This window comes from Sus scrofa, chromosome 1 (assembly GCF_000003025.6).
Source record: "Sus scrofa isolate TJ Tabasco breed Duroc chromosome 1, Sscrofa11.1, whole genome shotgun sequence".
NCBI lineage: Eukaryota > Metazoa > Chordata > Mammalia > Artiodactyla > Suidae > Sus > Sus scrofa.
The window spans coordinates 267,093,958-267,107,363 of record NC_010443.5 but is presented as its reverse complement, the minus strand read 5'-3'; the positions used below and the strand labels follow the sequence as shown (position 1 = coordinate 267,107,363).

General features: G+C 57.1%; 1 protein-coding gene across 2 annotated transcripts in view; it reads right to left on the bottom strand.

Annotated features, from left to right (window-relative positions):
• Positions 1,574-13,406, bottom strand: part of MVB12B (multivesicular body subunit 12B) — a 172,332-nt gene continuing 160,499 nt past the window's right edge. For both annotated transcript variants that reach the window (XM_021068965.1, XM_021068968.1), the window contains exon 10: positions 1,574-4,944. In XM_021068965.1, coding sequence (XP_020924624.1) covers positions 4,858-4,944 — 87 coding nt within the window. In that variant the 3' untranslated portion in view covers positions 1,574-4,857. The remainder of the gene's footprint in view (positions 4,945-13,406) is intronic.

Genomic DNA, 13,406 nt, shown 5'->3' with positions numbered 1-13,406 from the left:
GCTCTCCTCCCTAGCAGATGTCTCTCGAGGGTCTAAACCTACACTTGCTCCAGACGCTCTGTGATCACACACTCCCCTTCCCACCGGGGCCACAGCTGCCAGCAGCAGAAGGGGTCACCTGACCCAGGCCAGCCAATCAGAGTCTGTCCTGGGAATCTTGCCTCTGCATCTTCTGAACTGATCACGTGTGACTGGTAGGTGGCTGGGTGAACACGCATCTGTGCGCCACGGATGCTGGTGCACAGAGCAGGTGGGAGGGATGGCCAGAGTGTGAGAGAATGAGAAGAGAGCAGACCCCCAGACAGAGGCAGACAAGGCAGCGTGGGCAAGACAGAGGGGGAACAGGTGCTGCCTGGCTCTCCCTTTGAGGCTTGGCTGCGTCCTGCTTTGGGCTCCGTGTGTCCGCAGGGTCTGGCCACTAACCCCGTGCTGCCCTAGGCTGCTGTGTGTGGACTTCAGTTTCTTCTGCCCAAAGACCTGCATGTGAGATGCTTCCTCCTGGGTGCTGCCCAGCAGGGCTTGAGGCCTCCTGCAAACAGGTTCTATGTCCTAGAGGTCAAAGGCCGCCACTAGTCCTTCCTCGGTGGCCCAGCACATCCTGCGGATGGTCACACAGAACCCAGGCCCCAAGGAAGGATCCGGCACATCATCTGGTCTCTGTGCTAAATGCCCTGAGAATGTCCTTGCATCCCAGAGGAAGCCACTGAGAGAGGCTCGGCTCCTTCTGACAGGTGCTGGGGAGCAGCTGAGGGCCCCGGGCTCAGGAAGCGGCAGAGCCGGAACATGAACCCAGCCCTTCAAACTCCACGTTGAGCGTTGAGGCTGCTCTCCCCTCCTACTGCGGGGCCTGGACAGGAGGCGCTGACACCCTTCTGGGGACCTTGGTGGTCATAATGAGATGAGAGCAGCATCGCCCGGAGCTTGCCCGAGTCTGAAGGAACAGGCCTGGAGGCAGTGATGGCTCAGATCGTAGTGCCCAGCCCCTAAATGCAAAGGTCACTTCTGAAGAGGACAAACAGCCCTGATGGTGAAACCTGACTGGTCAGGTCCTCACAAGGAGCCCGTGTGTGTCCGGGGCCGGCAGCCGTTCCCTGGCAGTTGGGGTGGCGTCTTGCCTGTAGGTGAGCAGTCGGGACAGGACAAAACCTCTGGCACGGAAGCCATGTGGTTGCACATCCCCGACCTGGGAGCCAGACGCCCTGGCCCGGCACAGACAGGGCTCGGGGCGAGCGGGAGAGGAAAGCGCCCCCTGCGTTCCTCGCTGGCGACCTGTTAAGATGCACGCGTTCCACCTGCTTTTACAGAAACGGGGACTCCCTCCCTCCGGGAGCACTGCTAAGGCCGCTGCCAGGGAACAGCAGGGCTTTCTTCGCCCTCTGGCCTCCTTCTGACGTCTCACCTGGTCATCTCAACTATGCAGGGGCACGGAAACCCACCAGCTCTTTCCAGAAGGTTGGACGGCCAGGGTGGAGGCCAGCCTGGCCAGCATCTGGGACAAGCTGGAGGGGAAGCTGGAGCCAGAGCAGCCTGAGGGGTGCTGATCTCGGTGCCTCAGAGACTGCAATGAGCCGGGAAAGGTTAAAACAAACGTTTATTCAACAAATTATATTAAGAAGACAATCACACAGTGAAACTTCCCTTTGCCAAGTACTAGAGTCACCTCAAATAAATACACGCAGTAGGACGTCGTTCCTAAGCTAGCTCGTAGCCGCCTGGCCGAGGCCCATGTCCTGGTGGTGACAGGCAGCAGTGCGGTGCAACTGGTGAAGGAAGCCGGGTGGCCCAAGAGCAGGTACCTGGCCCCTCTGCCCTCACCCTCGGGCTCGCCAGCTCTCGGGAGCTGTGGGCTGGGATTCCCGTGATGGACAGGCCGCAGCCCTGGGACTGCACCTGGCCCTTGCCCTGTGCTTGATGACACCACCACGCTGGCCCCAGCAGGACCAGTGGCGGCTGGGAAGCCCATTCTGGGGCTGGAGGTGGCTGCTTGTGATGGGACCGCTGGCACCGTGAGTTCTGGGGCCAGATCCTGCTTCTGCCACTTACCAGCTTTGTGCCTGCGGACACGTCTCCGCTTCTTCCTCTGGAACCAGGAGCAAAGAGCATCCACTTCTGAGGATTAGTTTGTTTGGGGGAAGGGGGGGGGGTGACAGGAGAAAGTGTGCTTCAAGTGCCACCTAGCACCTGGCAAGAAGCAGGTGCCTCACCCGTGGTGGTCCTCCTTGTCCCTCCGCCGCCTTCTGAACAAAGCGGGGACATGTGGAAAAGCCACTGGCAGCTTCTCCTCGCCCACCGCGGAGGGAGCTCAAGAGGAGGCCTAAGCTGCTACTTCTTCCCGCCCCCAGGTGGAGGCGGGGAGGCTTCCCACCTTCCCGAGTGGAGGCTGTGGCCCTATCAGTTCCTGGACTTGGGGTGGAAAAGCCTGGTCATACATTTGCAAGTGACCCTGGAGCTGACCCCTCCCTCCTTATCACCGCTGTGCTGTTTCCAAGGCTTCTGGCGAGAGACTTGGGGTTTTCAGAGGGAAAAGAGACGGCAGCAGGGATACTGTGCTCTGGTCAGTCCTTCTGGGCAGGACAGAGGCTGCCGCCCTTCGTGTTTCTGGGAGAATTGCGGGCTTCCCCTCCCGACGTGGCCCGAGGATTCGTGAAGAAAAGCACCATCCCGGAAAGCAGCAGAGGTGGCTCGAGTCCCAGGGTGAGTGGAGCGCGCTTCCCCACGAGGCGGGTGGGGCACGTGGGCACCCACCTCTCGGGGAGAGACAGAGGGCTGGGCGCTGCCTACGATCTACCGCAGCCGCCAGCTTCCCCCAACGCTGTTCTGTAAGCTGCTGTGCTGGCTACGATCAGTCACCATTCTGCCCAGACTCAGTCTGGGATGCGGTGGGGGCCTCTCCAGCTCCCCTGAGTCCATTCAGGGAGTTTGGCCTTTTCCTGGTGGCCCCACAGCCCTGCCTTGCTCTGTCCATCCCGGGACGGCAGGGTGGCCTGGGGTGGGGTGGGGCTCCTCCCCCAACCACCACCCTGACTGCCCTCTTGCTCCCTGCAAGGGACCCCACGTGACTGTCTTTGGCCCTCCTAGGTCCATCAGAGCCACCGGAATGCTTGCTTCTGAGTCAAGGAGAAAGGTGGTGGGGCGTTGAGTGTTGGAGATGATCCCACAGCTGGGGCGTGTCGCAGAGGAAGGACAGAGGTGAGTGCAGACGCCACCCCTCTCTGTTGGTTTTGGACCTGCCCTACCCGTGCAAACAGCAGTAGCAGCAGACACAGGATCTCGGGGCCCCACACGGCTCCCCGATTCCCTGGAAACAACCAGCTTATTTCAGTGGGTACGTGTGAGGTGGATGCGTCAGCTCTGCCCTGGGTGAGCACCAATCCCAAGAGGTTCACACGGGGATTGTCCACCCTGAGCGCCTCCCGGGCCCGGGTGGGTTCCACCAACCAACTGCCTTTTCTTGCCACCTTACCATGAGGGAGGCACGGGAAGGCCAGCTCCACCGGGGAGGTCCCCGAGGATGGGCGGAGAGGTGACCACCTTCCCTAATGCACAGAGGTCAGGAGGTATTGAAATGAAGACCAAGGGGCGACCGGGGGGTGGGGGTGGAGGTGGGGGCGCTGATGCGGGGTGTGAGGTATGTTTTGCCCCAGCCCCACTTCTCAGCTAGAGGCCGCCCCTCCTAGCTGCTGGCCCCCAGCCACCGATGTGCCATCCTAGGAGCTGCCAGGAGGAAGGACTGTCCCTGGTTGGGCAGGGCTCTCTGGGCCGCCTTGCTGCTCTCCTTGGCCGCCTGCACGCCTGCTGTCGGACACCTAGCAAACCTCGCGCCCAAAGCTCCAGCCATCCAGTGACCCTCGAGATGCGAGATACCAAGTTCTGGGGAGTTGGCACAAACTCCACAGAGTGAGAACCAAGCTTCCAGGATGCCAGCGCGTCCAAGGGCCACTTGGGGCAGAAATGTCAGCTCTGGCCCCAGTTTGGTCACCCGGGCCAGACAGACTTCAAACAACTGTTCCTGTGCAGAGGCCACCAAGACACAGCTGGTGCTGAGAAGCTGGGTGGCTGTGTGTCCGTGTCCCTGGGCACCGGCTCACAGAGCCTCTTTACCGGCAGGCCTGGTCACCGGGACAGGTGCAGGGCGGGCAGTTGGAGCTGTTGTTGGCACGTGGGCACCGCAGAGATGAGCCCTTTGTGGGGATGAGGGTGTGAGGTGAGTGAGCACAGCATCCTGGCAGCAAAAGTCACCTGCAGGCAGGCACCCGGCCACTCGCCTTTATCGCCCAGAAGGCAAGTCCTCTCTGGGCTGGTGGCTGGGGCATGGCTGCCCCCTGACCTCAGGGTGTCCAGTGTATAAACAGAGTGACAAATCGGAGGATGTCCACAGCGGACAGGGGGCTAGGCTGTGCTTCCTCAGGGTCCCTGTGAAATTCTCTGGCACTTGATGCCATGGGCGTGAGGGGCCTGTTCCACATGTCTGGGTCTCCTCAGGGTCTCCCGGGAGGAAAGCAATGGCTTAGTGGTGGCCTCAGTAAGGAGTGCCGGGAGTCGGTGGCGTCACTGGGCGGCCAGAACAACTGTCCAGGGCCCTCGGGGTGACTCCCGTGGTGCGCAGGGTTGTTGGTGGGACAACGGGTCATCACACAGACATGGCAGGAGCCGCTGGTCACTACAGCACACACAGATTAGTTGAGATTACGAACAGCATCCCCAGGGAGGCGGGGCGTCGTGTCAGGCAAGCCGATGACCGAGGAGGTAACAGCTCAGCCGCTCGGAGTCTCCCAGAAGCAGGGCAGTGAGGAAGCGGCGGCGGGAGGGGCCGGGCGAGGGGAGGGCGCGCAGTGGTCTGGGCGGTGTCCTCGCCCCTCAGGACTGGGGGATCTGCTGACACCGGGTAGGGCTGGGCGGGAGCCTGGCGGCGGCGCTCTGCTCCGTGCGGAAGCTGTACTCGTACTGCAGGAGGGGAGAGGCAGTCAGCACCGGAGAAACCAAAGCACGCTTCGGGCCAGCGGGCGGGGCCTGGTGCAGCGAGCTGGGCTCGGGGCGGGGCGGGGCGGGGCGTGCACTGCGGCTGGCACCGCCCCCCCCCCCGCTCCGCCCCGCCCCCGCCCCGAGGGTGAGGGGAGCAGCAGCAACAGCACCCAAGCTGCGGTGCCCCCAGCCCGCCGCGCCCGCCGCGCCCCCCCCCCGCCCCGCCCCGCCCCGGCAGACGGTCCGAATCACAGGGATGAAGCAGCAGCAGCCCTGGGGCTCAGCCGGCCCGACCTGAGGCCAGCCACAGCCACCAGGCTTGGGCGACCCCGGACTTGCGGCTCTGGCTCAGTGCTTCCTGAGTACTGCTGGAGACAAACACCAGGTGACAGGGGGTACAGGGAAGGGCCTCCGAGGGCAGCACCCTTAGGGGTCACCACCCATGGGTATGTACCTGTGCCCAGTCCAGACCTGTTGCCCACCGAACCCTCATGCTTGAGACCTGAGCTTCCCCACCTGACCCCCCCCAACACACTGACCCCCCCCAACACACCTGACCCCAGGACCTAGAAATCAGACAAGGTATGTTCCCGAGTCTGGCATGATTTAGAGGAGGGAACACACCTGCGGTTCACCTTAGAGGCACGTGGTGTGAGGCAGGGGGTGAAGGTGAGGAGTGCCTGACTAGCAAGGACAGGCCTGGCCACAGTGGGCTTTAGGTCAAGGCAGCCATATGGGCCAGTGGGGCTTAGGAATGAGATTAGGTCAGTGGTCATTAAACATTTTAAGTAATTAAAGACTTTTTAGCAGTAGAATTGCCATAAAAAGGGGGCTTCCTTACATAAAGCAGAGCAAAGTCAAGCTGCCCCAGCTGAACTCAGCCACTGCCTCAAGCTGTCTCCTTGGGGAGACTGTGGTGTCCACCCAGTAGGGTGCAGGCCCCAGCCACAGCCATGGGCTCCAAATGCCCCCTGGCCCTGAAAGTGAGCTGCCTGTAGCAAGAAGGCACTTGCGGAGGATGTGCAGAGCAAGGGGCAGAGCCCAGAGCTGAAAGGCCTTAGGCGCCTTCAAAAATGATGGGGAGCAGCCTGGATCAGAAGGGTTACTACTGTTAAGTGGCCACACGACCCAAAGCAATTGACAGATTGAATGCCGTCCCTATCAGATTATCCGCGACATTTTTTCACAGAACTAGAACAGATAATCCTAGTTTGGGACAAATTATTTGGACCAATAATCCAAATAAAACTTATATACAACCACAAAAGATCCAGAACTGTCAAAGCAACCTTGAGGAAAAAGGAAAAAAAAAGCAGGAAGCATAACCCTTCCAAACTTTAGACAATACTACAAAGCTCCAGTAATTACAACAGTGTGGGACTAACACAAAAGCAGACAGGGATCACTGGAGTGGAATAGAGACCCCAGAAATAAACCCACACACCTATGGTCAACTAATGGTTGACAAAGAAGGCAAGAATATACAATGGGGGGAAAGACCTTCAGCATGTGATGCTGGGAAAGCTGGACAGCTACGTGTAACTCGACGTGAAGTTAGAAGCCCTTCTCATAGCATACACACCAAAAACCTCCAAATGGCTTAAAGACTTCAGTGTAATACCATAAAACTCCTAGATGAGAACACAGGCAAAACATTCGCTGACATAAATCATACCAATGTTTTCTTAGGTCAATCTCAAGGCAAGAAGAATAAAAGCAAAAACAAGCAAATGGGACCTAATCAAACTTACAAGCTTTGCACAGTAGAAGAAACCGCAAACAAAACAAAAAGATGACCTATGGGCTGGGAGAAAATATTTCCAAATGATGTAACCAACGAGAGCTTAATTTCCAAAATTACAACGCAACCAAAAAACCCAATTGAAAAATGCGCAGGAGTTCCCGTCGTGGCGCAGTGGTTAACGAATCCAACTAGGAACCATGAGTTGCGGGTTCGATCCCTGCCCTTGCTCAGTGGGTTAATGATCCGGCGTTGCCGTGAGCTGCGGTGTAGGTCGCAGACGTGGCTTGGATCCCGCGTGGAGGTGGCTCTGGCGTAGGTCGGCAGCTACAGCTCTGATTAGACCCCTAGAGTGGGAACCTCCATATGCCTCGGGTGTGGCCCTAGAAAAAGACAAAAAAAAAAAAAAAAAAAAGGTGGGCAGAAGACCTAAATAGACATCTCCAATGATGACATACAGATGGCCAAATAGGCACATGAAACACTGCTAATTATTAGAGAAATGCACATCAAAACTACAATGAGGTACCACCTCACATGGGTCAGAATGGCCATCATTAGAAAGTCTACAAATTACAAATGCTGCACAGGTGTGGGAAAACGGAACCCCTCCTGCACTGTTGGTGGGAGTGTAAGTTGGTGCAGCCACTGTGCAAAACAGTACGGCGGTTCCTCAAAAAACTAGCGTTGCCACATGATCCAACAATCCCCCTCCTGGGTATCTATCCAGACAAAAGTGTAATTCAAAACGATACATGCACCCCTATGTTCACAGTAGCCCTATTCATGAGAGCTGAGACATGGAAGCAACCTCAGTGTCCACTGAGATGAATGGATAGATAAGATGTGCTACGTATATACGATGAAAATTACTCTGCCATAAAAAGGAATGAAATAATGCCCTCTGCAGCAACATGGATGGACTTAGAGTTGCTTTTTTAAAAAATCTTTTTAGAGCCATACCTGCGGCATATGGAAGTTCCCAGGCTAGGGCTCAAATCAGAGCTGTAGCTGTCAGCCTACACCACAGCCACAGCAACTCTAGAACCTACACCACAGGGGATGGCAACGCCAGATCCCCAACCCACTGAGTGGGGCCAAGGACCAAGGCCCTCGTCCTCATGAATACTAGTCAAGTTTGTTACTGCTGAGCCACAAGGGGAACTCCATAGAGATTCTTATACTAAGCAAAGTCCTCAGATGATAAAAAGACAAATGCCATATATCATTTATGTGCAATCTAAAATATGACACAAATGAACTTAGCTTTTTTTTTTTTTGGTCTTTTTGCCTTTTCTAGAGCCACACCTGCGGCATATGGAGGTGCCCAGGCTAGGGGTCTAATGGGAGCTGTAGCCGCCAGCCTATGCCAGAGCCACAGCAGCACAGGATCTGAGCCGCATCTGCGACCTACACCACAGCTCGTGGCAATGCTGGATCCTTAACCCACTGAGCGAGGCCAGGGATGAACTCACAACCTCATGGTTCCTAGTCAGATTCGTTAACCACTGAGCCATGCTGGGAACTCCGAACTTAGCTATTAAACAGATTCACAGACACAGAGAACAGAGAACAGACTTGTGGTGGGGGGGGGATAAAGGAGGGAAGGACTGGCAGTTGGGGATTAGCAGATGCAAACCATACAGAGTGGAACTACAGAACTACAGAGTATGGATAAACGAGGTCTTACTGTAAAGCACAGGGAATGATAGGCAATATCCTAGGATAAACCATAATGGAAAAGAATGTGAGACATGTATACCCACGCATAACCGACTCAGTGCTGTACGGAAGAAATTAACACAATGTTGGAAATCAACTATACTTCAATAAATTAAAAAGCAAAAGAGAATGAGGGGCAGCAGAAGCCCTTTGAAGATTTTACTCCTCCTGAGGGGAAATGGTGCGGAGGCCCAGACTGCTGCCCGGCTCTGTGTCCTCGGCCACCCGCAGGCCGAGCCAGGATAGACACAGGGCTGGCGCCGGGTGTGGGCAAGGCCTGAGCTGGCCCCGGCCGGGCTCTGTGTAAGCAGCGGAAGTGAGCAGCCTCAAGCAGCTCCTGGGCCTGCAGCCACTGCAGCCACAGGGACCCGTGACACTGGCGATAGGACTGTGATACCAACGAACAGAAAGGGTAGGGAGGGTAGGGCTTGACACTGCAGGGTGACCTCAGCTCTAAAGAGGGTCCCACCAAGAAATAAGTGTTGGTGAGGACGTGGAGAGGGAACCCTCGCGCACTGCTGGTGCAGCCGCTGTGGGGAGCGGTACAGAGGCTCCTCGAAAAATTAAAAACAGAGCAGTCATATGATCCGCTTCTGGGAATTTACCTTGAGAAAAGGAAAATGCTGTGTCCCCCTGTGTTCACTGCAGCACTACTCACAACAGCCAAGACATGGAAACGATCTAAATCTGCACCAATAAAGAAAACATGGTATATATAGGACAGAATATCCCTCAGCCACAAAAAAAAGAATGAAACCTTGCCATTGGTGACAACATGGAGGGCCCTTGAGGGCATTATGCTAAATAAGTCGGACAGAGAAGGACAAATACCACATGATCGCACTCATGTGGGGAATCTAGAAGCAACAAAACCAAGCTCACTGCACAGAGAACAGACTTGTGGTCGCAGGCAGGGTGTGGGGGTGGGCAAAGCGGGTGGAGGACGTCAAAAGGCCCCAACTTCCCGTGCGAAAGAATGCAGCCCTGAGGGTGTGATGTGCAGCATGGGGACTGCAGATCACACCCTACTGACTATCTGAGGGCTGCTAAGAGAAAACCTTAAAAAGTTCTTATCACAAGAAAAAAATGTCTAACTATGTATGCTGTTATGCTGCCCATCGCTTTGCCCTATGTATAAAGACGGAAATACGGCTGCACCTGAAGCTAATGTTACGTGTCAGTTATACTCAATAGAAGAAGGTGGGGAGATGGTCTCTGCTCCCAGGGCCATCGTGAGGGTGGGATGAGCAAGGGCAGGGTAAGGGCCGCCGCCCCAGCGCCAGGCACGTGCTCGCTGCGCTTTTGTCAGCTACATGGGAGAATCCATCAAAACAGCCCCCCGGAGTTCCCGTCATGGCGCAGTGGTTAACGAATCTGACTAGGAAGCATGAAGTTACAGGTTCGGTCCCTGCCCTTGCTCAGTGGGTTGATGATCCGGCGTTGCCGTGAGCTGTGGTGCAGGTTGCAGACGCAGCTCGGATCCTGCGTTGCTGTGGCTCTGGTGTAGGCCAGTGGCTATAGCTCTGATTGGACCCCTAGCCTGGGAACTCCATATGCCGCAAGAGCGGCCCAAGAAAATGGCAAAAACACAAAAAAAACAAAACAAAACAAAAACAGCCCCCCTTTCCTGCTAATGACCAGGACGCAGGCCATGGCCTGGGGATCTGGACAGAAGAGCACTGCGCAGCTGCAGACCAGGCAGGAGGCCCTCAGGCAAAGTCCAGGACAATACCGCCACCTGGCGGCTGATCCGGCGCATCGCGGCAGGAAATGTTCCCTCGCAGGCTCCACAGGCACCCACCATATCTGCCCTGGGCTGGGCTCGGGGGACAGGAGACAGCCCCACAAGAGTGGCGGGGGACGGATGAGGGCACGCCGGGGTCTTAACCCAAATGGGCAACACAGGACAGACAGCAGCTTGAGAGACAGCGTGAGTGCATTTCTGCCATTGGCTGAGGGTGGCTCCTGAGGAGCACATGGGGGTGTCGCCTAGCTGAAGAGACATAGAACCAGGAATAAAGGGATGGGAATTGGAAGCACTTGGGGGGCAGGGTAGCTGGAGTTACAGGTGTGGAGATGTTTCAAGAAAGGCACACGGGGTCAAAAGACAAGAGGACGGGCCTGGCACTTGACCAGGAAGGGAGGAGGGAACCAGCACTGAGAATGGCCCTGGGGTGGAGTGGGGTGGAGGGCAGAGGGAGGGCAGCAGCGCCAGAGCGGCACAGCTGGGGGCGCAGTCTTTAAGATCTTGTGGTGACCCCGGCAGGAATAGCTCTGGGGGGCTGAAGGGTCAGGAGAGCGGGGCTGATGTGGACAGGTGAGTGTGGGCCCTTATCAGGGCTGGGAACCGGGAGGCACCCGGGAGAGATGCAGGCTTAGAAGAAGCTGTCAATAGGAGGCTGACCACTTTAATGCACACAGGTCCTGACCCAGTAGGTCTGGGGTGGGTCTGAGATTCTGTACCGTCAACCAGCTCCCAGGTGACCTGAGCTGTGGGTCTGGGGGCCAGTTTAGACAGTTCTGTGGCCCACTAAATAGGACTTGGGAGTGGATGTGGATGGGAGTAGGCAGAGGAAGGGCCAGAGACGTTAGGCCTGAGGGGGTACAGACGAGAGGGTGGGGAGGGGCTTTGCGTGGCTGCTTTGAGGCCATGCCTGGGAGCCAGCTGTGGGCTGTGTCACCGCTGCTCCTTGGGCATCTCTGCTGTGCCCTGCTGGGAGGGGCTCTGTGCCAGGCTCCCGGGGACGGCAGGAGTGCACAGGGGCAGTGGGGCCTCCTTGATGTCTGGCCAGAGAGCACGTGAAGGGAGATGGAGGCAAACTCCCAGATGACTCATCAGAGGGCCTGGTCTCAGGTCTGCAGACCTAGGTGCTGCCAGAGGTGGGCCCAGAAAAGGGCACCTTCAGGTGGCAGGATGGGTGGGGGAGAAGAGGGTGCAGGGCATTTCTGAGCCTGGGCAAGCAAGGGGCTGGCCAGCGTGGGAGTGCCTTGGTGGGGAGTCATGAGGCCAGTCTTCGTGGCCAGGAGTAGGTACAGGGCCACTGGGAAGGGAGGGGGCGTGGAGGGCCTCCTTCAAGGATAAACTACTGAATCCCTCTTTCCCTTACACGCTGGGGGGGGGGGGGGGGCGGAGGGGGAGAGGCAGGGAAAAGTCAGAAGCACACACACTGCCATTTCCCGGTGCTCAGTCGAGTCTGTCACAGCCCCCTCGGGGAGGGCCGGGGACGGTGGCGTGCAGATTGCTGTCCCCCCAGCCCTGCCCTGGAGATTTTTCCCTTTTTAGGTTATCTTGGCTGGAGAAAAGCACTACTCCCCCACCTCTTGTTTTCTCTAACTCCCCAAATGAAATTTCAACATATGTCCCCCGACATAATCCCCCTTAGGCTGCGGATAACCCTTCCCACAGCCGCTGTCCTCGGCTGGGGATTGCTGGCCCCAAAGTGTTTGCCCAAGAGACTAGGGCCGCTTCTGGAAGCCCTCTCACTCCCTTGGGCAAACAGCGAGTACCTTTGAAGGTGGATTTGGGCCCGGATCTGTTTACTCAAGACATTAGTCTCCTGCATACGGAAAACCTGCACTCGCGTACAAACAGCAAATCCTTTTTGAATTAAAAATATTTTCAATTAAAAAGCATTTGGGTCCGGAGCTGAGTGCGGCCGAGCGGCGCCGCCACAGCGCCCTCTGGTGGGCAAGAGCACAGCAGCACAGAGCTGGGCAGCCTCTCTGGGAAAGAGCCGTCACTGTCAGGGGCTTGCAGGGGCCTTCCTGCGCCTGGATGGCCTGCCCTGGCAGAAGACCCTGCCACCAACGCATCAGACCTCTCGAGCTACAGAACGCGGTTCCCAGATTCCAAGAGCCTTTTGTCACGGCGAGGCCAGTGTCCCGGCAGTGGGAGATGCCAACCTTGGGTTTCCAGCCACACCTTGGAAGCAAAGTCATTCTGGCCCCAGCCTCCTGCAGAAAGGGGGAACCAGCCCCACCCTGCGCTCGCAGAGATGTTGTGAGAATCACCTTAGACAATTCGTGTGAAAGCACCTTGAGGGTGAAAAGCCAGCCCCCTGTGTGCCTCAGAAACAAGGGTTTCCCCCAAAGCCAGGGCTGCCTGGGCCCTGCCCGGGGTAGGGGCACTTCTAGTTTGACTGGCATGGCGGGGCAGGCATCAGTGGTTTTTTTTTTTTTTTTTTTTTTGTCTTTTTGCCATTTCTTGGGCCGCTCCCGCGGCATACGGAGGTTCCCAGGCTAGGGGTCCAATCGGAGCTGTAGCCACCGGCCTACACCAGAGCCACAGCAACACGGGGTCCGAGCCGCGTCTGCAACCTACACCACAGTTCACAGCAACGCCGGATCGTTAACCCACTGAGCAAGGGCAGGGACCAAACCCGCAACCTCATGGTTCCTAGTCGGATTCGTTAACCACTGCGCCACGACGGGAACTCCAGGCATCAGTGGTTTTTTAAAGCACCCAAATGATTTTAATGGTTAAGCAAGAAGAGAACCACCACCTGAAAACTTTTACTAAATAAAACAGGAAGAAAAAAGGCCAGCATATCCCCTTCCCTCCTGGGGTCTCATAATGATCCGTTCACTGAGGGGGCTGCAGATGAGAAAGGCTGTAAGGGATCATTTTCAACAAAACCTGAATTTGGGGATGGGAAAGCTGAGGGCCTGGAAGGATGCGGCAAGGGCAGGCCTAAGGGAGCCCAGGCCGGCCTCGGAGGACAGGTGTCAGGGAAGTAAAGGAGCAAAGGTCCCAGCCGAGGAGGGTCTGGCTCAGGGCTGGCGCGACAGTTGGGTCCCCGGGGCAGACGCGAGGTGGGTGAGGTTCGGAGAGTGGCCCTGCCCTCCCCACCGCCTGCCTCTCCCAAGCGGCTCCTGGCATCTGTCCTGGCCAGGGGCCCAGGCTCTGACCCCGCTCTGCTCTGTGTCCCGGGTTCAGGCCTCTGGAAACGTCAGCTGTGGGCAGCTCCCTCCCCTCCCTCGA